The sequence below is a fragment of the Engraulis encrasicolus genome, chromosome 2 (genome assembly GCF_034702125.1).
Source record: "Engraulis encrasicolus isolate BLACKSEA-1 chromosome 2, IST_EnEncr_1.0, whole genome shotgun sequence".
NCBI classification, from domain to species: Eukaryota; Metazoa; Chordata; class Actinopteri; order Clupeiformes; family Engraulidae; genus Engraulis; species Engraulis encrasicolus.
In genome coordinates, this window is record NC_085858.1 from 47,891,170 (window position 1) to 47,915,803 (window position 24,634).

General features: G+C 40.4%; 2 protein-coding genes across 7 annotated transcripts in view; one reads left to right on the forward strand and one right to left on the reverse strand.

The window, feature by feature from the left end:
- Positions 1 to 1,605: 1,605 nt before the first annotated feature.
- LOC134439972 (cytochrome P450 2K1-like) lies at positions 1,606 to 17,113 on the forward strand. The gene is made up of 10 exons (XM_063189903.1): positions 1,606 to 1,625; positions 1,959 to 2,178; positions 2,464 to 2,626; positions 8,811 to 8,960; positions 10,555 to 10,715; positions 11,942 to 12,121; positions 13,821 to 13,962; positions 14,393 to 14,577; positions 15,877 to 16,018; positions 16,763 to 17,113. Exons 2-10 carry the CDS (start codon positions 1,975 to 1,977, stop codon positions 16,948 to 16,950), a joined length of 1,515 nt encoding a protein of 504 aa, XP_063045973.1. The 5' UTR covers positions 1,606 to 1,625; positions 1,959 to 1,974; the 3' UTR covers positions 16,951 to 17,113.
- A 4,469-nt stretch (positions 17,114 to 21,582) lies between these two features.
- The window catches only part of sun1b (Sad1 and UNC84 domain containing 1b), a 73,016-nt gene continuing 69,964 nt past the window's right edge, over positions 21,583 to 24,634 (reverse strand). For all 6 annotated transcript variants that reach the window (XM_063189952.1, XM_063189946.1, XM_063189971.1 and 3 more), the window contains one exon: positions 21,583 to 24,634. This exon is cut by the window's right edge and continues 122 nt beyond it. In XM_063189952.1, coding sequence (XP_063046022.1) covers positions 24,625 to 24,634 — 10 coding nt within the window. In that variant the 3' untranslated portion in view covers positions 21,583 to 24,624.

A 24,634-nucleotide genomic window follows, 5' to 3' on the forward strand; every position in this document is an offset into this window, starting at 1 on the left:
TCAAAATGCATTGCTGCACTTAAAATTAGCATTAAACACAAACTAAACTACTTTGTAACTAAATGATTTTCACACACTCAAGATCATGTCCTGATGGTAACTTAGCAACACCTGATGGTACCTTCTTGGAGAGAGTTATCTCTTACAAATATCTCAGCATTTGACTTAAACAAAAGCTAACATTTGAAGTACATATCAATAATATTTTAAGAAAGTTAAGACCTAAGGTTGGTTTATATTTTCATATAAAACATTTTTTAACAAGAAAAAGTCTGGTCCAGAGTACTTGTTTCTCACTTTTGGACTAGATACTATTTACATGCATTCATGTTTCCTCAAGAAGTTGAATGCCGTTTATTATTCAGCATTGCGGTCTACAGTATAGCAGCCCCCCTCAAGAACCCACCACTGTGATCTATACTCTTAAGTTCAATGGCCATCTTTGTATTTAAGACGGAAATTGCACATGCTATTTTTTTTTATTGTTGGGTAAACTTCCCCATTACATCTGTAATCTTCTGACTCTTTTGCACCTCATCATATAGCACACATTCCTCAGACAAGTTATTACTAGTCTCACTCTCACGCCTCGTACTGAATTAGGGAAAAACAGGCTTTTCTTTTTTTTTTCCCCTCCACATTTCTGGAATGAGTTGCAGAATATATTGAGTATGTACTCTGACTTCATTGGAGACTTTTTGGAGAGCAATTAATACTGCACACAGAGGAATGTCATTGCTTTTAGAGTTACTCCACAAAACTTGTAGCTGCTGTGTTGTTTGTTTATTTATTCTTGTAAGTTTTGTTTCCTGTTTATGTGTTAATGTGTTGTCTGCATCTGAAACTTTTTGTTGGCTGCCATTTATATATTATATATTATATATTATATATTATATATAATAGATGTATCTGTCAACACTCATTTCTGGTCTTGTTAATCCTGTCTACCTCAACTCACAGAGTATGATTTTTTTTTTGCACATTTGTCTAACCCAGTGATTCTTAAACTATGGGCTTTGGCCCACTGTTGGGCCCTGGAGGTATTCCAAGTGGGCCTTGAAATCATTTTCTGAAAATAATAATCATATTTTGGTGTGTGTTGCTGTTGATTTATTTGAGTTTTATTCTTAATTGGGTCAGAGGTGGGCCCCAAACATTTTGAGTGGGCCCCAAGTTGAAAAAGGTTGGGAACCCCTGGTCTACCCCAACTCACAGAATATGTTTCTGCACAATTGCCTTTTTATTTTCTGTAGTCTTTTTTTTCCCTTCCTGACTATTACCTGTGTTACATGTGTTTGAAATGTTCATGTCCATGTGGGCATTATGTGTATTTATGTAAGCTACTTGACACCTTCATTTCCCCCCCGGATCAATAAAGTTACCCTACTCTACATAACTAGACTCTATTTTGACCAATACTCCGACTCCCTGGCAGAACAGACACTTGGTCTCAATGGGACAAAGAAAGCCTTTGCCACCTCAGTTGATACCAACTGCTGCTCTGGCTCACGGACTATCATATTGTTCACGCCCACTTTCATGCACTGCACTGGAAATACCTGTTAGACCTGAGAAGCGAAGCTTTAGCCAAGGCCATTACCATTTAGGCTACAGGCACACACCAGGTGAGCAGCACACTCTGAAATCCACTCTGCCCTACTGTAGGTAGTCTGCTGTAGTATACCAGAGAGATGTAACTTTCTAAGTTATATTCTTAGCCATCTCATTTACCAATGTTTAACACACCACCATATTTTATATTTTCAGTCTCATCTTTGAATTATTTCACCTTCACAGTCTCATAGTGAAAGATGTTGATGATGTAGGATATGGTTAATGTGCTGTGTTGAGTGTGTAAATTATTGACTTCTTTGGTGTCGGGTTGTAGCCAATGTGATATCCCTGCTGTCGGCCATAACTTTGTAAGAACAACGTGAGAGAACAACACTATTTTCCAGGTGCTTTCAGGCGACTATGGCTGTCCTAGAGGGACTTGCACAGATCCCCAGTGCATTTCCACTGCTGGTTGCTGTGCTGGTGTTGGTGTTTGTGTATCTTCACTCCACGGGCGTAAGCAAGGCAGAAAAGGCAAACACACCTCCAGGGCCCAAACCTCTACCTGTTCTTGGCAACCTGCTGTTGTTAAACCTCAAAAAACCATATGATTCTCTTTGCGAGGTAAGGAGCAGTACTAACCTATTGGTATATCAACAGATAAGGAAACTATGGTCAGGCTTTTAAACTTTTCTGCTAAGTGTAACACATTGGTGGAATCTTTCTGTAGGCTACTGAGGTATAACCACTTTAATATGTTGTTATAGGCTAATATTTATTTTAACAGTTACATTCACCGCTGTTCAGAACAATTATACCTGTCCCACTAAGGTTTTAACCACCTGATATGAAGACTGTAAGTGTAACAGTCTACGCTTAATTGTTAATTGATTCTTTGATGCCCCACAGCTCTCCAAGAAATACGGTTCTATCTTCACCCTTTACTTTGGTCCCAAGAAAGTGGTGGTCTTAGCGGGATACAAGACAGTGAAGGAAGCACTTGTGAACCATGCGGAGGAGTTTGGAGACAGGGACGTAGCACCCTTATTCCAATACCTTAATAACAACCATGGTAAGCAGTAGCCAGGCCGTGCCCTCCTAGTGACGCAACACCTTCAGCTCAGGTCAAGAGTAATACAACCATTAGCAAACCAAGGGAGTCAAGTCAACCATGCCATTTGGGAAATGTTAACGGTTAGGCTCTTGGTCAGACCAAGTCTTGAAGAGATTTGAAAGTCGATGATAATCAGGCTAGGTAAGCAGGGCCGTAACCAGACATTTTCAAATACTACCGTGGTCAAAAACTGTGTGCTGTACTGCATACTGTATATTTAGAATGCTTCAAACACTTCAGTCAAACTCTGAAGTTTGTTTTCATTAATCACTGCCTTGAGGATAAATGGGTGTTGCATATACAGACTGAATTTATCATTGTTGATCATAGGCTATATCGATGTATGAATGAAGTGTAGGCTATACATTACATTGACCTCGAACGTTCGAATACCTGCCACGCGCGGTTACCAGGGACCGTGGTTAGTAACAGGCCGGGTTATATGGTTGAAACTGCGATAAACATGAAAGTATCGCTTGCTTTATTTATAAATTATAAATAATGTTAGTCTTTCTGAAAGTGCAGCGGGAAGCGACACTGCTGTACTTAATCTTGCGCTTATGGTGCGGCAGTTCACTTAAAACACCTCACAAACAAGAAAGAAGTCTATAGATGAGAGTACGGAGCCTGGATTGGTGGCAGAGAGTTGTTCAGGAATTCAACGACCAATGTGGCGTGAAAATGTGAGGATAACCAGAGCTTCATTTGTTAAAATAGGCCTATGTGACACGATTGCGTCACAAACAACCAAGCGGAATAGAGTGTAGGCCTACATGGACCATTTGATCAGACTACACCACCTCTTCTAGTCCGATTAGAATTCTGATCCGATCAAAGAAATTACTCCGATCGGGTCGTAGGGCCTATACAAGGGGATTCCCGATCGGATTAAAACAAGGCAGACAGGCGAACAACAGATGCGTCCCTCTATGCCAGTTCCAACCTTTTTTTTTCCCCAAACGCCCGCTGGCCTCCTCCTAACCTGTCAACGCCCCCCCTGAGGATGTGCTTTTGATTTATTGGTCATATTGCCCATGGAAACTCCAAATAATGTGGCAGGCAGCGAAATGACGAGACAAGGCTTTATTTTTTTGGCAGTTTAGGCTATAGGCCTAATAATCCCATCATGATTGGATTTGGAAAAGAACTATCTAATTTCAAATTTCACATAGATCAAGTAGGCTACATTACAAATTACCAGACATTATTAGTAGGTTGTTTATCAACCTTTAGTAGGCCTAGGCTATCACACCATTTCAGCATCATGTGCATGTGGGAAAGAATCTAAACATCGCCAAATAATAGAGTAGAGAGGGGGAATAAGCCCCCCTTAAGGAAAAGGTATTTTTTCTCCAAGAAGATGTTAACCATCTGTGTTAATTTCAACCATAGTTGGTAGCAACAGTGAGGTGAACAATAACCAATGGAAAATTGGCCTAAGTTAATCCTTCATGACATTTTAAACAAAAACAAAAATTGTGCTAAAGGGGCCTTTTACCCCGCTAGTGGGGTAAAAGGCCCCCCCTAAGGTGGGGGAATAGGCCCCCCTAAAAAAAACCCCAAACTACTTGGTTCACTGATTGTTTTCTTCAACCAAACAATGAAAGAAACAGCATTCCAATAAATAATCAAAATTTGTACAATTCTATTGTAAATACAACGTAATATGAAGCTTTTAGGCTACCTGTGTAAATGCTTATGTATACTGACGCCAGAAAATTACATGACTAGCCAGAAAATTTTACTTTCCTCCATTGCGTCGCTAAAATGCTATCCACAGCGGATGTTTGTTTATCCCCGTGGTCAGGACTATTCATAGCAACAATGCAAATTGAAATTTGTGCCATCTAGTAGTCAAAATGGGAAAAACGGGCAGGGGGCGTATTACCCCGTGGGGGCGTATTGCCCCTCTCTACTCTAAATAAATAAAACCATTTGGGTGAATCATGCGCTTATGGGTTCACCCTTTGGGTGAATTATGCGCTTAATTTTCAATGCCAGCTTTTCAATGCCATTGAGCTTCAGTGCCAGGGTTTACCAAATTCACACGACTGCAAACCAATTACGAATCAAAAGACGTGTTCTGTCCCGTGCTCTCTCTGAGCGCAAGGGAAAGCACCTGTGGGGTCCACGCGCCCGCCAGCAGAAAACGAATGAACCTCCCTTGCAATATGTCCGATAACATCAGTAACACACCGTAGTAGGCTATGTCAAATGGCCCATCAGTCTACTTGTAGTTTGAGCACCATGTTTCAGCGCGCAGCGCACACTGACTACTCACTGAAACGTAGTGGCAGAATGTGTGCAAACACACTGGGGATATTAAAAGGGAGGCTCGTACATACTGTAGTCTTCTGAGCCCGAGTTTGTGGACTGGAGAAAAGCGGAGGAAAATGAAAATGAATGAAAGAAAATAAGCTAACCAAAGGTTACAGGTCCACGTTTAGAGGAAGAGCTGTGCGCTGCTGGTCGCCTGTCAACTAATTACAGTTTCATGTGGTGGAGCGTTATGCAATGCAAACGCCCCTCTATCCGAGCACAAACATCTGTGTCAAATACTGCCTGCCGACTTCTAAATCGTTCATTTCAGCGAGTTTCTGATGAACCAAAATAGCTGAGCACAGCGCGACACTATCATACACAACATGATAAAGTCCCCTTCACGTTTGAGCCGATGTGTATCACAAGACCGTGAACATTAAGTGACACTCACAGTGGTGTTGGTGTGCTGTGGAGAAGGAACGAAGTTGCCTCCCACTGTCCAAACGCAAAACAATGCCGAAAATTGAATGCCCCCCTCAGTTGTCTCACAATGCAATCAGCTTAGCCTTGCCGGTTTGGTAACATGTCACTGATTCTTGAGAAAGCGGCTAAAACATGTCTCTGCAATGAACTGCCAATTCTGTTGAAAATAAACTACATTTTCATGAACAAAATGAATCCAGGTAAAGACCCAGGGGTCTGTTACACAAATGTACAGTCGTTTGAAATATTTAAGTGTAATTTTATTACTTTTCATGGCTATAAAGCTGCCCACACCCTGTAAAAACAGCTGTCCCAAGGACAGACATCATCATTTCAATTGACTTAAAATGTAAAAATCACTGATATTATTGAATAATATCACCATGATGTGAAAGTCCATATTGAAGTGGTTCTGCAGATATGCACATAGTGCGTGTAAAACTATTATTTTCTGATTGCTCAAAGTGTGTCCAGCATATTGGTCACCACCGTCAGATTTTTTTTAAAAGACAATAAAATCAGGGATGGACAAGGTCATTGTCATTACTTAGGACCCCTTTTCAAACCTTCAGCTCTACTGAATACTTCACCATCACTGAAGCTCCTGTAAATTTACTAATTTCTCCTCAATTTGTTAATTTGTTTGGACACTGGTACTGTCCCAACCATAAACTGTCAACACCGTCGGGGGTTTTAATAGTATTATGTTACATTAATGTTAATTATATGTACTTTTTCAGAAGCGGTATGAAGCCCCTAAGAAACAGAGCGAAAACGAAGTGGCTAATGTGAGCAAAAAATGCACAATATGTAAAAGAGTGTTTTTTTGTCTCACACCGTCAGATGTCACCACCGTCAGATTTTGTTCCGCTCATCATCTTGTTCCATATTTTACTAAATTGTACTGGTTAATGAAACATTACCAGACATGTTAGTAATAATTGTGAGCCAAACTTATACTCTAGCCTCCACTGAGGTGCATTTGGAGGTTTTTTTGTCACAAAACCTGACGGTGGTGACATCTGATGTAGTTCACAAAAATGCATGTGTTTTACATGTTTTTGACAAGTTTTAAGAATATGCTTCCAATAAGTATCTACAATTATGTTGAATTGTAAAAGTAATTCACTTAAATACAGTAAACATGTTTTTTTTACTTCTAATTCTGTCTGACGCTGGTGACAAAACCAAGAAAGAGGCCATTTTCTTAAAAATGTAAAACATGGGGAGCTTGGCCAATACATTCACTGCACAGCCAAGACCTTAATCTATGATAATACACCTCTATATTTTGGATTTGAACAACTTAAAACCTGTTTATGCCACATTTTCAATGATCTAGGCCTACTTCCTACAGTATCTAACAAATGAAGAAAAAACACATGCACAAGCATACTGTGCAGACAGAAAAATAAAGTGTTTATGCTAGATGTCATTGACTTGAGAGGGCTATTTATTTTGCTAAATGTAGATATTAGGTAACTTTCACCACCTTCAGATTACTGTCACCACCGTCAGTTCTTAAGTCACCACCGTAAGAAGGAGTTTTGGACATTTTAAATAAATGTGCTTACAAAATTTTCCTTTGGACTTGTTGAATTATCAAAGTAATAGCAAATTTAAGCCTACACGAATATTTGTGAAATTACAAAAAATTGTTTGATCTATTTAGGCATTAAGTAAGCATTGTCTGACAGCACATATTTTTAAATTAGAACACATGAAGCAGTATTAAAATAGAATGTAAGTGAATTTTCAACATTTAAAGGCGTATGTGTGAACCAAAAAACACACACAATCACTTAAAAACTCCAGATACATATGCAACCAAATCAATACACTTTTTATTGCTTTTAATTGTGTCTGACGGTGTTGACAAAAAACAAGGTATGATCGGAGAAAAACCTGATTTCTGAAAAAAAATCAAAATGGGGAGATTGGCCTTGTGCAATTCTGAAAAGTTAAGACCTTTGTTTACGAGGATATACCATATTATTTTGTAATTCACTTTGTTTTTTTCTTTCAAGATTACAACCTGTTTTAGCCACTTTCTCAAGAATCAGTGATATCATATACGTTTGGGCTCGCATTCGCTCCAGGCCAAAATGCCTCTCTGCCTCTGCCTTGTGGACACAGGAAGGAACAATTGAAGGAATGCGTTACGGACGGACAGCGGACGGACTGACAGACGGACAGACAGACCCTCTTATAGAGATGCTGGGACGCATCTAAAAATATCTCTATTCTAATCAGATCAGAAGTGCCCATGTATACATAGGCCTACCTAATGTTCTGGGACCACCTGTCAACTGAATTGATTGAATTGCTGATTTGACTCTGCTAATAATTGTAAATAAGGTGTGATTTAGTGCCTCCAGTTTTTAAGCATTTATTTGCATTTATTTATTTGGGCTGGATGTCATCAGTAATTGGCAACCCTATAGCAACCCTGTCCCGGACTGTGCTTTAACCGCTCTGTATGTAATCATTTCTCTACACGTTATGTCTAGGTCTGATCTCGTGGTGAGGGATGTCATAGGAGGCATAACCTAGTTAATCAGTAAACAGTCTATAACTAAATGACCAAGGCTACGATCTAACGTGATGTACAAAAAATGTCAACGTGACCTAACTGTTTGTCAGTTCTGGTAATATAAAATCCAATAGTTTCAAATTCAATAGAGTTCCCCCCTCCTCCCTAACATGATTTTCATCATCTGGCTGCGTTCAGCAACTACACGCGAGGGCGTTCCATTCCCTGGTAAACGGAACGGCATACCAGAGGGCAAGAGTCAGGTTACCTCCTCCCAGAGTTCACCTGAAATCAGTGCTCCATTGGACAGGGCCAGACCATCTGTCCAAACTTAGGGGGAGGTGAAGACGAGGTGAGATAGACACCTGACCTGCCCAAAGTTTGACGTGAGGAGTCTGCACACTTAAAATCCTTAATGCACGCCGTACCTCCAGTGGCGCGCCCGTAATAGCCATTGAAAAGTTAACTACCATAGTACTATAATGTTATGACATAACACAGGGCCTTTAGTAATGCACTAAGACTTGGTCATTGTCATTCTGGTAACAGCAAATTTATAACGCTGTGTCTTAACGGGTTGAAGTCCTTTTTTTCTTTGATGTTTTATTCCTGCCATGGAATAACACATTAAAGAATGAAGGATTATTTTTTCCTGCACCTTTTCCGGGGATGTGCTCAATTTTCACCCTCAACAGACACCTGCCTACCCAAAACCTGACATATGTAGCCTTTTACTTTAGTGGGTTGAGTTGATCATTTACTGTGATCACAGATTAAACCATTTTTTTTATTTAAAGTAGATGAGTGCCAAGCTATGCCTGACTTAATGCTTATTTTCCATATGTTTTTTTTTTTTTTACAAAGGTATTATATTTTCCAATGGGGAGAACTGGAAAGAGATGAGGCGTTTCGCCCTCACAAACCTCCGCAACTTTGGAATGGGAAAAAGAAAGGGCGAGGAAAAAATCATAGAGGAAGCTCAACATCTCATGCGAGTGTTTGAAAGTTTTAAAGGTGAGATCAACATCTGTTTAGTTTTTTCCAGTCAGATCTTACTGAAATAAGTTTGATATAATTCAGTGGAATGAGAACGAACTTCATCTGGGAGATCACCTGAAGGAGATTGAGTTGTCAAGTAAGTCTTGTTTGCAGATGTTTTGTGGAGTGTCCATAATAATTCTGCAATGAACTAGGGCCTATTAGTCGGGGAGGAACGGTAGCCTACCATGCGCCACCCCCGCCCCCACCACGTGTTCAAAACGTTCTCAGATCCGAGGCCAGACCCACTCGCAGCTGAAACATTTCGGCGCCTAGCGGGTGGCGCTGGTTTACCAGGCTATATTTGCATAGCAGTGGTTGCTAAGCAAAACAGGTCTGTAGGCTGTCATTGTCATTCTGCACAAAAATACCGCTGTGCTGGACTGCATGCTGACTTGTGCCTAGCAAATTATACTGACTATTCAGAAGACAAAAATATAATTTCAGCAGGGCATATTTTCATGGTACACTCTTGGCCCCTTAGTACCAATTGAGGAGCATTGCAATGTCACAGTGTACTTGAACATTTTTGCAGGCAGTTAAATCCATTCTCATGGCAAAAGGGGGTCCAGCCCAGTACTAGCTACGGAAATCATACTCTAGTTCTGTCTTCTGAATGGTCAGTATACAATGGAAGGCACAAGTCAGTACACAGTCCCGCCCAGCAGGTGGCATTCCAACCTGCAACCCTCTGAACGTCCATCTCCGTAACCACTAGGCCTTGACTGTGCCTATGTGCTGTTATATGTTGTACCTGCCAGGTTTTTAAAACAACAACAACCGTAATACTGTAACATGTCTGCTATTTAACTGTATGAATATAACTGTTGGTCTAACTCTCTACATTTACAGTGCAGGCTCAGGGAGTAGTAGGCCTCCTCAGTGTGATCTTCTGAGGGTCTGTGCTTTGGTAGCGTGGTATTCAGTGTTGCCAGATGTGTCTGACCAAATCCCACCCAAAAGCTTCTCAAAAAACGCCAAATTGCGCTAAATTCCACCCAAATTCAACAAATTACATTGACTTCTATGGGCCCAAAATGGCTGAAAAAAACACCAAATGGCCAATTTTTCCCATTTTTACCCGCAGACGGTCATCCAAAGTAGCCCAATTGACATGGGCACATGCACAGTAGTAGGGCATTAGCACACCCATTACATGGTAGGCTACCGTTCCTCCCCTTTTGTGCCGGCATTCATGCTACCATACAACACAATTCATTTTGAAATGTTCATTTTGAAAATGCTCTCGGAATTTGACATGTTTCTTTTTTTTATGATCATATACATGTTATTTCTTTCAGAACAATATTTATTTTGGTCGTGACAGCTGTTATGTTGCCTCTGCAAAATTCTCCATCTTATATGTGGATTCAATGTTTTAAAAATTGATAATATTGTGCCTTTATTTACAATTTACCAAGTGTGTCAGAGTCTCCATAGTCCTGCTTTTAATCGGGTTTGTATATACTGTATGCTGGTGCTTTGTGAAAAAAAATGCATTTACCCAAAATTGTGCGAAAATGATACAGTTTCGGCAATGTCTTGGTACCTACCTTTTTTTCACCACAAGGTGTGCCGTTTGATACGACACAGTCAGTGAACTACGCTGTCTCCAACATCATCTGCACTATTGTCTATGGGAGCAGATTTGAGTATGATGATGCACGGTTTAAGGCCATGGTCAACAGAACCAACGAGAATATCCGGCTTGTTGGCTCTACATCTGTGCAGGTACTTGCACAGAACGAAGCACAGTTTCTTCTCTTAAATGCACTCACAAGCTCTTACAGTGGGACATACTGTACTGTACATATGCTGGGTCTGTATAATTCATAAAGTGGAGAAGACGCGCTCACACTATCGCCAAATAGGCTACTTAACAATTCTTAACTGGGTGCTGAATCCCACAAAAACTTGAATGAATAAATGAAGCAAAGGACAGCACTCTTCAGATTTTTTCTTTCTTTATTCGCCCCAATAAACAAAGAAGAAATCTGAAGAGTGCTGTCCTTCGCTTCACTTATTCATTCTGTGTAATTCATCCAAATCAAGATCTGAAGCCCTAGTTCTTGCTCTTGACTGACATCACTATAGCAACTTTCTTTCTAGTGGGGGTACATGGCTGAGTTATGTTTGGTATGATCAAAGATTCTTTTAAAACTGAGCAATGAGAAAAGGTTGCACCATTCATAGGTTCTTTCAGGGTGCGATTTGTAGGGGGGGATGGGGGGATTGTCCCCTCTTCTGGTTTTGATATCACCACTTTTTCTACATGATTATAACACAGTTTAACGTAATTCCATTGATATTGCTTGAAATCTGAAATATGTCCCCCCTTCTGGTTTTCTGACAAATCGCACCCTGTTATTACACAGATGCTGAAACGCGTCTGTGTAATAATAAAGAACCTATGCATGGTGCAACCTTTTCTCATTTTTCAGTTTTACAATATTTTGGTCAGCATTCTCGAAAGAAGAAAAACTTGTTTGGGTGAAGCCTGCTCCAACCTTTATGAACTTCAAAGATTCTTTTAACCCATTGATGCTGGATGTTGCGTTGCGGAACATTGGCCCTGGCGCCTGGAGCTGCATGATGCAACATTCAGGCTCATGCGATTTAAAAAAAAATCTTGGTATGTTAGAGCTGAATGAATTCATTCTTATGCAAGATGCAAGATGATTTAAATGCAACTTATTGCATGTTTTTATGTGCTTCAGAGCCTGAGATATTTCGTTTTTTATAGGCTGAGGGCAACTTTTCTTAAAAAGGGCGTAGGCATTCTTCCAAGTGCTTTAGGCATCAATGGGTTAGACTGTTTCTGGTATGATCTTATCTGATTTTATCTATTTAATGTAGTATTATCGGTTCAATTGCAATTCTGTTTAAACTGAAAATCATTTGTATTCCCAATTGACTCGCCATAAGGCCTTTCTTGAAGACTGTTTCCTCTGTACTAGCTCCACAGTATGTTCCCCTGGATGAAGGCACTACTCACTACTATTCCACACGTCATAAAGAATGTCAGAGACAACCTTAGAGACATTGACAGCTGCGTCAACAACGTGCGTGAGACGCTGAACCCACAGGACAGCCGTTGCTTTGTGGATTCTTTTCTCATCAACCAACAGAATAAAGAGGTAGAGCACAATACATTTGATTGAAGTTGTAAATTTTTCATATTTTACTGTAAAAAAAGCACTATTGTCTGTTCTCATTCAGTGTTCAGAAAGTGTAGTATATACGTATACTGTGTTTGTGTAGGCCTATTGGGAGGGAAATTTTTAAAAACAGCGATCCTAGCGGTTACGTTCCAAGCACCAGGGCGATCCTCCCATAGACGAGTTTTTTAAAAAATCCCACAAAGATATGACGCTGAACTTGCACACCAGACACATGTTTCAGCTCACACAATAGGATGAACTACTACCTGTGAAAATCTCGAGTCATTTTTTGCCCTTTTAAGAAAAATAGAAATTGTGCCAATCTGGGGCCCGTATCTCGAAAGCGTCTTTGCTAACGACGGTAGCAACGTCCTTCGTAAGAGCGACTCAACTCTCTCTCGACAGCGACGCTCACCACTAAATCCAAGGGAATGGTAAGACGGTCTTAAGACGGTCTTAAGATGGTTAGCAACGACAAGAATCGAGAAACGGACCCCTGGTCGGAAACGGACTACAGCTCCCAGCATGCTGTGCTTCGCGCCTCATTGACAACTCAGAGAAACAAATGAATGCAAGTTCTTCTTCGCGTTTCTCGTGTTTCTTCACATTCTTGTAATATGAGTTCCATTCTTGTCATGTGAGTCACATTTTGTATGGTTTTAGCTTCTCTAGTAGATATGATGGCTTCTGTGGTGACGAGTAACGACCTCTCTGGCTAATGTTTGGCTATGCTAATTTGGCTATGCTAATTACATGGAGTAAACACGTCACATATGCCAGTCAGTGTAGTTCTGTATTAGCTTTTTTAAGAATATTAAAATCAGTTCAGATCAGTTAAAAACCAAACAATTTACCACCTGAATCGATAAAACGGGCCAACATGCATATTATATGACAGCCACTACTACTACTTCGTCGTCAGGGCTGAAATGTAATTTTTTAAAGAAAAAAAAAACATTCATTTGATGCAGAGGCTTGGAACATTGCCAGCATGGGGTGACGAGATTACATTCCCTCCCAATATGTATGCACAGTATATGTATATCATTATGCCTCTGGAGTCATGCTGTTCTCGGGCTGTCTGGTTGCCCGTGTGTCCATCTCAGATACTTTGTGTGATAATATTTAAAGGGACACTCCACCCATTTGCATTAGGCTTTCCATTGCTAGACACCCAGTCATACTTTTGAATCGTCGTACAACCCTCTCTCAATTCCCCCTGAGACAGGAGAAATCTGTATTCACCTCTTAACACTTAAAATAATGAGTATAAAATAATGAATAAAATAATGAATTAACTCTAAAATATAATAAAAGAAAATGATGAGGAAAATAAAAATGATGGGGAAATTATTAGCATGACTGTTAGTGCCTCAAAAGCATACAAATAACAAAACAAAAGTGTGAATATAGTTACCTTAACCAATCAGTAACAAACTTTGCGGGTGAGTTCTGCGTCACCACTCCCAACTGTTTGCTGATTGGCTAAACACTGAGAGAACCGAGCTCAATACTTTTGGCAGACGATGTGCGGAGCCAAAATCCAAAATCTTTGGGTGGAGTACATAGGATGGCGTCGCCAATGATACATTCTGATGAAATTCTATGCAGCTCTGCATTCACAATACATACTACATAGCCTACAGGCAGCTTCTTAACTTTTTGAATCTTCTAGAAACTGGAGCAGAACGCTGGTCTGTTCAATGAGAAGAACCTGCGGTTCTGTGTGGGAAACCTGTTTGCTGCGGGTACTGACACCACGGGCACCACAATACGCTGGGGACTGTTGCTTATGGCCAAGTACCCACACATACAGGGTAAGAACACCAATGCCTCTTTTCCACTGTAGGTAGGCCTACAGCTCAACACAGCACGACTCAGCCGCAACTTTTTGCTTTACGGTTGTGCTGTGTCGTGCCTATTCGAAAAGCAAAAAGTGGAAAAGAGCCTCAACTTTCCCCACGAACACCATTATGCCTCCATTCTGACAGCACATAGTGATTCTATCTAAAAATGACAATGTTTACAAACAATGAATGGGGTCATAAATTAAAGGTGCAGGATGGTGGCCAGAGTAGGTATTGCAACTATGCTGTTCATTGAAACTGTGCTGTTTACAGCCAAATTTGATCTTTTCATTAATATTTACTAACTAATGAACTAATATATAATAGTATGAGCAAAGTAGAGTGAGTTTTGCAGATAATAAGTGTGTAACATGAAAATCCTCCTCTGTGTCCCTTTCAGGGAGGGTCCATGAGGAGATTGACAGGGTGATCGGTGGCAGACAGCCATTGGTGGAGGACAGGAAGAGCCTTCCCTACACTGACGCAGTCATCCACGAGATACAGAGGATAGCCAACATCGTACCTCTAAATCTTCCCCACATCACTAGTCGCGACGTCCATTTCCAAGGATTCTTCATAGAAAAGGTATAACTTTGACCTGTAAAGTGTCTCACAAAACGACATCCATATTTAGTTGAGACATCCATATTTAGTTGAGAAAGCCACAAGCATCATCAACACAATACGTTACAAATATACAAGTGATGCATAACAGACGAATAAACACAAGGTTGAAGTAATACTAATACACACAGTAATCATAGACAATTACAGATGTGTCCTGTACAGTAATTACAAAACACAGCTCAAAATGGTTTAATATTGTGTAGACCTAATCAAATGTGTAATATGTTGTCCAAATAGCCAATTGAACAATGTGGCCTAGGTATGCGTAGATGTGCTGTCATTATGTCTAATTGTTAAATCAAGTCGTTTGTCTTTTGGTTCCAACATGTAGAAGTTTTATCCTGGACATGACATGTTTCTACGGTGTAACTTCCGTCTTCATCGGAAGGTCACATGGTAACGTTACACATGTTAATGTGTGACACGCTTTAAAATCAGCTGATTTTACGTGTAACCGGCCATGTGCCATGTGCATTCGGCCCCTTTTTGGGGGGAAAACATTGGGGGAAAAGCCAATGTCAGTCAATTGGTGGTGTTGGGAAAAATAAAACGAAAGACAAGGGCCTGTAGATTAGCGTTGTTCACGCTCAACATGCTGAAGACGTGTTGTGTTGTCGACTGTTCAAATAATATAGCTAAACAGTCGTGGCTGACGCATGGACTGTGTTTATTTAGGCTAGCCAATGTTACATGTAAGTTAATGAAACGTTCAGTTTGTTTCCCCCTAAAAGGGGCGGGACCGTTTGTTCACAACTGTACGATATGAGATTGTTGGATGACCCAGAAATGATATTGTTGCTGTTACTGTTTGCTGTTATATTGGTAAAGTTTGGCCCAGGAGGCCATTCCCCCATGCCATTCTAGGTGTGGTGGTCTCAACCCCCCGGTGTCACCGGCCCTAGCAGACAAAGGACTTTGGCCACCTCACCAGTAGCCTATAAAAGTCTATGATAATGAGTGTTCTGACCCGAGTGTTCTAAGTGAAAGGACCCGGGTCGGGAATCGAACCCGGTCAGCCGCATGGCAGCCGAGTGCCCCACCGGATGGCCACACGGGGCCAAGAATGATGCAATCCTACATTTATTTAGGACCAATCTTTATTTCACTACTTTCCCTGTCTCCCATCACCCCCTTTTATCCTTTAGATACCATGTAACTTCTCTCTGTTACACATATGGCAACTGTGCCGTAAAGTAAAGCGTTACCGAATTCTCTTGCATGCATCTTCATGTTATCACCTGCCTCTCCCATCACCAGGGGACACCTGTTATTCCTCTGCTCACGTCAGTGTTGAGGGATGAGTCTGAATGGGCCAAACCCTACACGTTCCACCCAGAACACTTCCTGGATGACCAGGGACGCTTCGTCAGGAGAGAAGCTTTTCTTCCATTTTCTGCAGGTACATACACACTCCCAGTCATTCCAAACTAGACAACTAAAATGATGACTTTTTGTATTAAATGTTGCGTCTGTGTTATGCCCAACCATCTGTGGGAACATTGCTTCTCTTGGGTTAGTGTAACTACTTCGCTTGGGTAACACTTTACTTGACACCGGTGTCATAAGCATGTCATTACAGTGTCATAATAGTGTCATGGCACCGTTATGCACGTGCCTTGAACATTATGTCCATGTCATAAACATTTTGTGACTGTTGGCCTTAAGTGACATTCGGTTATGGCAAAGACAAGTTGTTTATGACATAAAATGTTTATGACTCATCTATGACTGTCATGTTATGACACTATTATGACACTGTAATGACATGCTTATGACATCGGCATTAAGTAAAGCGTTACCATTGCTTGAACTTACAGTGATGCCCAGAGGAGGAACATGCATGCTTAATATGATGCGTCACCAGATGCGCCTGATTTGTATTTAGAAATAGCACTCAGCTCGCGCTAAGCCCTGCACATTTGGACTTGCATGCCCACGGGGACCCCAGTTCATGTCTTCCCGATCCCACCCCCACCCCCACTCCTCCATGTCCCACTCCCTTTCTGTCACAATCTCAGACTGCCCCATCAAATAAAGGCATAAAAGCCCCTAAAAAGAAAAAAAGAAAAAAAATAGCAGCATTGAGCTACATTCAGATGAAGTTTGTAACTTAACTATTTGCAACTTACCTATTTATCCTCAGGTCGCAGGGCGTGTCTGGGAGAGAGTCTGGCCAGGATGGAACTTTTCCTCTTCTTCACCTCTCTCCTTCAACGCTTCCGTTTCACTGCGCCCCCTGGTGTCTCGGAGGACGAACTGGACCTCACGCCAGTGTTGGGACTCACACTCAACCCCTCTCCTCACAAGCTCTGTGCAGTGGGCCGCTCCTAAGTTGCTAAGGTTCTTTAAAGGTGCACTGTGTAGGATGGTGATGTACAGTATCACTGTGAACAAAAACAAAACTGAGTCATTTTGCTGTCAATTCACTTTTTGGTTCTCTTAAAGAGGACTGAGTTTGGTTCACTTAAAGGGGTATGCCACTATTTTGGGGCTTAATACAGTTAAAATCGTTGGCTGGGGTTTATATAGGAGGTAAAGTGTTTCATTTTTCATGTTAAGCGTTGTCTTTCTTCAAGACAAGTTAAAAGAGGGAGTATGTCGCTAAGCTAGTGAAAGTCAATGGATCCGTGTAGCATTGCTACATACTACACGGATCCATTGACTTTCACTAGCTTAGCGACATGCTCTCTCTTTTAACTTGTCTTAAAACAAGACAACGGCTTACATGAAAAATATGACACTTTACCACCTATATAAACCCTGGCCAACGATTTTAACTGTATTAAGCCCCAAAATAGTGGCATACCCCTTTAAAGGTGCACTGTGTAGGATGGTGGCCAGAGTAGGTATTGCAACTATGCTGGTCATTGAAACTATGCTGCCTATTGCCAAATATGATATTTTCATGAATATTTACTCAATAATACATTAATATTCACTAGTATGACCAAAGTCCAATCAGTTTTGCAGCTAAAGATGTCCACTTGGGAATGGGCAGCATGGATTCTGGAAAGAAACTGCTGAAAATACACTTTTAATGCTAACTATGCATCTGTGGGGGAGCATGCATATGCGATTGAACATAAGTTTATCTGTATAAGTGTACAAGTGTGACGTTTCTTTGAAGTATGCTAGCACCACAATGTGAGGTGTCACGGACTGCAAGACTGACCTTAGTTTTAGGAGAAAGACTGTGGACTGTGAACTTGGACTTGGGACAGAATATTTTAAAAGAAAGAAATTAAACTTCATTAACTTCACATCCTGTGTCTGTGATTACTCTGTTACCTGCCATGTTCTTGGTTTGGGGTTTGCCTGGTTACGGGAAAAATAATGGTTCAAACAAAAATGGGAAATTGACACCCCATGACATGAACGCCCTAAAGTGTACCCAGACCCCTCGGAAGTGAACCATACTGAGACTTTTATTGACGTGGTCTCAGGTGCTGTTTCCACGTAGCAGGATATTTTTATATGTGGGTATTTTTTTCTCCTGTTTAGGTGGAAAAGCAACATGGGTATAAAAATAAAAACTCCATTTAGTCGAGTACATCTATGGCCAAAATACACCAAACCCCAAAAAATTGATACAAAAGGTTTTTCAACTGATTTCAATACATCCAGTTGTCCTTACTAACATACTAAAATCTAGGAAAATCTAACTTCAGGAAAGGTGTCATTTTCAAGATCAAAGTTTTTTAAAATAAAGGTTACTACATGATAATTACATTGGCATGAACTAACATGTTTTCAGGATCTGTTTGTTTGGAGTGCTGTTTGGGTGGATAAAGACACTACTGCTATGGTAATATCCATGTGCTGTTTGTCAGGGCACATCATCAGTGATGAATCATGGTATCACTAGGTATTTTGGGTCTTTCAGCAGCTGAACTGAATAGACAGGAGCCACTACATGTGTAAGTAGAGGGCAAGGTGAAAGGGTTGGTACTGGAGACAGACAATGTCCTGAAAGGACATAGGGCTTTAGCATAGCTTTCGGGTAAGCCAGAGTAGGGCCTGTTGTACCTTCATAGGCAAGGGTCAGGGCCTTGTATTCAATTAGGGCATGAAAAAGTGGACATGACTGGGAAACTGAGGCTATGTGGTCAGAGAGTGATAGATGGTCATCAACAATGACACCTAGATTTATTGTGGCCTTATTTGAGGCAACAGTAGCAGAATCCATATTGAGTTTGATATCATGGCAACCTAAATCTTTGGCTGGGATCACCAGCAGTGCATTTGTGCGAGGCTCAACTGAAGGTTGCATTCCTTCATACTTGTGGATAGTTCAGAGATGCAAGCGTAAATGTGTGTGACCGTGGAGTCATCTGGCACAAAGTAACTGTGCTTCATCGGTGTAACAGTAGTACGAGAAGCTGTGAGAACAGATAACATGGCCCAGTGATGTGGTGTACATGGCAAATAGGAGTCCCAGCACCAGCCCTTAGGACACCTCTGTGGAGAGGCTATGATTTGAGGACAGCTGACCTTGCCCTTGATACATGCTAAGAATGATACCACCAGACTCAAAGAATGTCAGGAAGAACTTGAGAAACATAAAACTCAATTATTTATCTAAGAGAGATGTTAAATAATCATGTTTCGAGAAAAAAAAATGCTAGCTGGTGTGTCTGCACTCTGCACAAAGATTTTTAGATTTACTACAAAACAAAAAGAGATGTCCATAATCTCTTCTGAAGATATCTTCTGGTTTACTAGAAACAAAATAAAAGAGTAATTTTGAGCTTGGCTTTTTCAGATTTTGAGTTTTTGTATTTTGAAATTTAATGCATATTTAATTAGACATAGTCCAATTACCATATTAAAACATAACATTTCAGAAAACTTGCAATACATTTTTTTCTCACAAATATGTGAGTAATCACCGGATTAAGTTTCATGGTGATATCGGAGAGCAAAATATTTTGGCCTATTCACCTGGAGTGTCTCTTGACCCTTATAATAAGCCTATGGCAGCCATGTTGAAAAAACTCATTTCCCAAAGTCAGATTTTACTAGATTTTTAGTATGTCATTTAGCAGGTCCAATATTAATAGAATCCATAAAAAAACCTTTTATATCAATTTTTTTGGGGTTAAACCCTAAATGTACTCGCCTAATTGTAACAGGTGCATTTTAGCCCCCAAACTGGAATATTTTAAAAGCAGGATTTTTGATAAGCGGGTTTCAAAAATCTGCTACGTGGAAACGGAAGGCCAAAACCAATGTAACCAGAGGGAAAAAATATCCACATATAAAAATATACTGCTACGTGGAAACAGCTCCTCAGTACGGTTTGCTTATGAGTCCTGACAAGTTACACTTATGACTAGATGTAATCAATTAAGTAGAGCTCTAGAGCAGTGTTTCCCAACCTTTTTTGTCTTGTGTACCCCCTAAGCATTTTCGTTGTGCCATGAGTACGCCCTAAGTCAAGTTTTATATCGCTTTCTCTATCCCAATGTAACTAAGCTCCATGTATTTGTTAAAATTATATTTTTCCAAGTACCCCCTGCAATGTGCTCGCGTACCCCTAGTGGTACACGTACCCCTGGTTGGGAAACACTGCTCTAGAGGACCAGGTGTAATGAAAAAAGGACTGACGAGACAGAAAAGTCCAACATAACCAGAAAATGCAGCTGGTTCTTTTCGTAATACACTCAAAATGGCTACGTTTACATGTCATTTTCACTCAGAATTAAGAATTCAGAATGAAATAGTTCCGTTGAGTTAACTTTGATCTTTGACCTTTTTCCAAGGTCTAAAATAGGTTAAGCACACCGTGCCCAAGCCCCCATAAAATGGCTTTAGCAATTCCCATGGACCCAAGGCCATGCAAAACCATTGCCAAACGGCATGGTTATGTGCTCCTGTCATTACCCCATATATGCATGGTATGGTAGACCTTCTATATTTTGTTTATAACCTGACTGCGCGAACCTAGCTGCGCACAACTCAACCTTTCTGATTGTTGGAAACCGCTGTCGGTCAAAAAATTAGCTCACATGGTTGGCTGCAAGTGCCTTGCCCCTCCTCATAACATTGTGTTGATAAACATTGAGAACCCATGTATAGGCTGCAGTCATACAGGGGTTGGACAAACTAATGGAAACACTTGTCATTTCACCCAAACATCCCTTTCAGACAGCTTCCTCTTACATCCACAGTTAATCCTGTTGGATGTGGCTCATCCTTCTTGGTGGTATGCAGACATTACCTTGAATACTGCCGCTCTTGATATATCACCAAGACTTGCTGTCTCGGTCAAAGATGCAACAGTTACATGCACACCAAGACTTTCTCCTTTTTGAACTCTGATATGTCAGCAATAATGCTGTGTGCATTGCAAAATTTTGAGCAAAACTGTGCTCTAATCCTGCCAATTGAATCTTCACACTTCACCTTACTGGCGCAATGTGCAATTAATGAAGATTGGCCAACAGGCTGGTCCACTTGAGCCATGAAACAAAGAAAGTGGATGTAAGAAGAAGCGTCATTTTGTTTCTTTTCCGGTATTCACTTTATGTCGGGTGAACGCCCCCTTAGGAGACCCAACTTGAGCACACGCTTTTGCATTGAGTGGGCGTGTTTTGCAATATCTTGGTTTGATTCAGTATTTTTGCATGAAACTTCCCACTCTAAAATGACAGGTGTCTCCATTATTAACCCCTGTATCTAGTCTGTGCAGTATGCCGGCCCAGGTTAGGCAGGCATGACTCCATCCGAAAGATTAGCTTCGCAAATTTGTTTTGAACATGTACAGCACAGTACATTACGCTAGTACACCTATCTACTTATGCAGACATGTTATGACAAAGAATTCTCAACAGGTGGCACCACTGACCTCTACACATTAATAATAGACGTCATTGGGTGGCACCAAGCAATTTTGTGTGTAACCATACTACATGGCAAAACAGTGAACACAGTGAACATATAAAAGCCACATTGACACGGATATAAAAGCGCTCAAAATTAAAAGTTTTATTTGGAACGTTATTCCATAGCAGATTACCCATCTTGTGACAGCAGCAACAAAAATAAAATCTAATAATTTTTTTTTGAACAAAACCTTACTGTCTATATAGATGGCTTCAAAAATGCACCGAGAAGCAGTTTACAAAAATACACTGCACAGTCCTAATTCAACAACTAACCTTAATAAATAGTACTGAACAAATTCATTTTGTACATTTGGAGACTCTTTTAGGTCCACAATTCAGAGGTCGAGGAAGAAAACTTTCTCCCTCAACAACCACATAATTATTTTTTTCTTTCTTCCGTCTGAAAAATTCTGGCAAATCGTTTAGGACTTTTCTGCAATATACATGTCTTTAACAAGTCACAACAGTGCATTCTTCAGCATTCTCTATCACCATGATACACAACATAATTCAAAATGGGTAATAATATTACAATAATTAAAAATGATCGAGAGGGTACCCTTTTTTGTTTTTATAAAGCAACACTGATAATAGGCAGATATCAAAAAGGGCGTACTATAAACAGTGACATGTACAATACATTCCTGCTGAGTGGCGTTTATCAGCAGAGCCATCGCTTACTAGCTCTGCCCTAAGAAACTAAAAGTGAACAGACTGAAATGGACTATACACGTAGCAAAAAAATATATATGGTAGGTATAAATAAACAGATTGATGGCTTTGCATGTGTACAGGGCTAGGCATACTTCTTAGCTACTCCAGTTGTGTGCTTGGGCTGATACAGATGAGGGAAAAAAGACAAGATGGCAGTACATAGGTAAGATGAAAACACACACACACAAAACTCACTCACAAGAACCAATGCTTGCAACGCTTGCACACACTCACACACACACACACACACACACACACACACACACACACACACACACACACACACACACACACACACAAACGAGACAGACAGACAGACAGACACGCACACACGCCTCACACTTCTAAAGCACATTCATCTGTCCTTTCTTTTAAAAAAGCATCATTGTGGTTTATGGCTGTAGATGCGATTAAAAATAGAAATACATAAGTAAGATACTCGACACCCAAAACAAAACCAAACCAAACAAGAAAACACATGTCGGTCATGCTGTGGCCATCCAACAGCATGAAGAATCGAAGCTTAAAACCAAGAAGAATGAACATTTACACATCTTCCAAAAATGACGGGTGACGTGGATGCGTGTGTACAGTAGAGTGGATGCATGCGATGTGCTGTAGGCGTAATGACAACTGGAGAGTTGAGCTGCAGGCTAGTCTGCACAGATCCTCTTTGAACACGTGATAAAATAGTCAATAACAACAACACAAAAGAAAAGAAGACCTTAAATGTAGTAGATGTTCATTGAAGAATGACGTCCAAGAGCAAAAAAAATAAAAAATAATAATACAAAGGTTGTTGTTAATTGTCAGGGCATAGATGTCGGTGGGCGGGGTGATGTGAAGGGTGGGGTGGGGGGCGGTGCCTCCTCGACTCCTTTCCGGAAAGGTCCGGATCAGTGCAAGAGCTGGTTTTGACGACTTTAGTGAGCTGGACCGAGGCAGGGGAAAGCCCTTCCGCCTCTCTGCTAAAACACCTGTTTCCATGGTTCATTCATTCAGTCAAGTCATTTCATTTGCTCCTGGCCATCCTTTTAGGATTACTCCTTTCTTTCTTCTCATTTTTTCTCTCCTTGAATTGGCTGTCCATTATTTTAGTCCCTTGACACATTCATGACAGCCATGCTTTGACGTCTGTAGTCCTTAAAAAAAAAAAAAAAAACATGTCCCCAAATCCACTGTTTTCAGTCCGTAGTCTTGTCCTCATTTTTATGTACAGTGGCAAGAAAAGGTGAGTGAACCGTTTTGGAATTACCTGCAATAAGGCGTAAGTGCGCTTAAAATATTCTTCGATGCTCTTATCTCAACTTCAATTATGAAACAGTCTGTTTTCAGTAGTGACAGGAAAAATATGTTTTGAATGATTTCCCCCCCCTTCTTTTGTCACTGAAAGAAATTAACTTAAACCATGAATGTCGTAATGAATGGCAATGTGCAACAAAAAGATCATCTTTAAATGTCCTGTACAGAGCTAAAATAACTATCCAATCAAATGATAGTTAGTGTAAATCTGCAAAGGTAGATATGGGCAAACCAGCCAAGAGGATATAAGAAGAACACGTGCCATGTAGAAAGTCAACTAATGTTCCGTGAGCAGCTAGGCTAGCTGTCATACACTACACTAGCAGGTGGTCTGTCCAGTCATTATCACTCAACTGGGGGTGTACGCAAGTTTTTTTTTTAGCTTTCAAACAACCACATGATGTGTTGCTTGCTTTAACGGATAAAAAAAGTAATAAATAAAAAGTAACATTGTGGTTCATTAAATATTGGTCATAATTAGATTAGAAATCATTTAAACTGTTAAATGACCTTAGCATGCATGATTTCAGATAAAATTACATTCTGTTGGCTAAAAAAATATGATGTGATACATTTTTTAGGACCAAAGCAGGTGAACTAAAACTTTTGCTGGTTGGAAAACATTCGGTTTCTTTTCTCAAGAACAACGTACAAAACTGTACACTGCATTAAAAGGCACCATAGAAATCAACTCCTACTGCACTGTGGGTAATTAAGATGATTGGCTATGAGCATCATGAGAAAAGACTGGATTGAAGGCCCTGCTGCCAAATTACACAAAGGCTCAACCTTGAGCTAGTCCAATACCTATTTTTAATCTAAAACTTCTTTTCAATTAAGACAAAAAAACATGATTTCTTTCTTTTCTGTGTTGATTCCGGAAACACAATCCATTTGTCTAGGTCGACAAAGCGAAAATATTTTACGAGCAATTAAAACCTTATTTAAAAAACCGAGGTAACGCCAAGAGGTTCACACACTCTTTCTATCTCCACTGTACAGTATATGTGATGTCCATGGTGTCTACGTGTGCCCTGTCCATGGCAGACACGCGTTAGGATCTTTACGTTAGCTTCTTTACGTTAGCTTCTTGATGTTAGCGTTACGCTATG

Coding starts and splice junctions, on each gene's coding strand:
- LOC134439972 (XM_063189903.1), top strand. CDS start 1,975: ATGGCTGTCCTAGAGGGACTTGCACAGATCCCCAGTGCATTTCCACTG. Junction 8,961..10,554: donor AGTGTTTGAAAGTTTTAAAG/GTGAGATCAACA, acceptor TTTCACCACAAG/GTGTGCCGTTTGATACGACA. Junction 12,122..13,820: donor TCAACCAACAGAATAAAGAG/GTAGAGCACAAT, acceptor TGAATCTTCTAG/AAACTGGAGCAGAACGCTGG.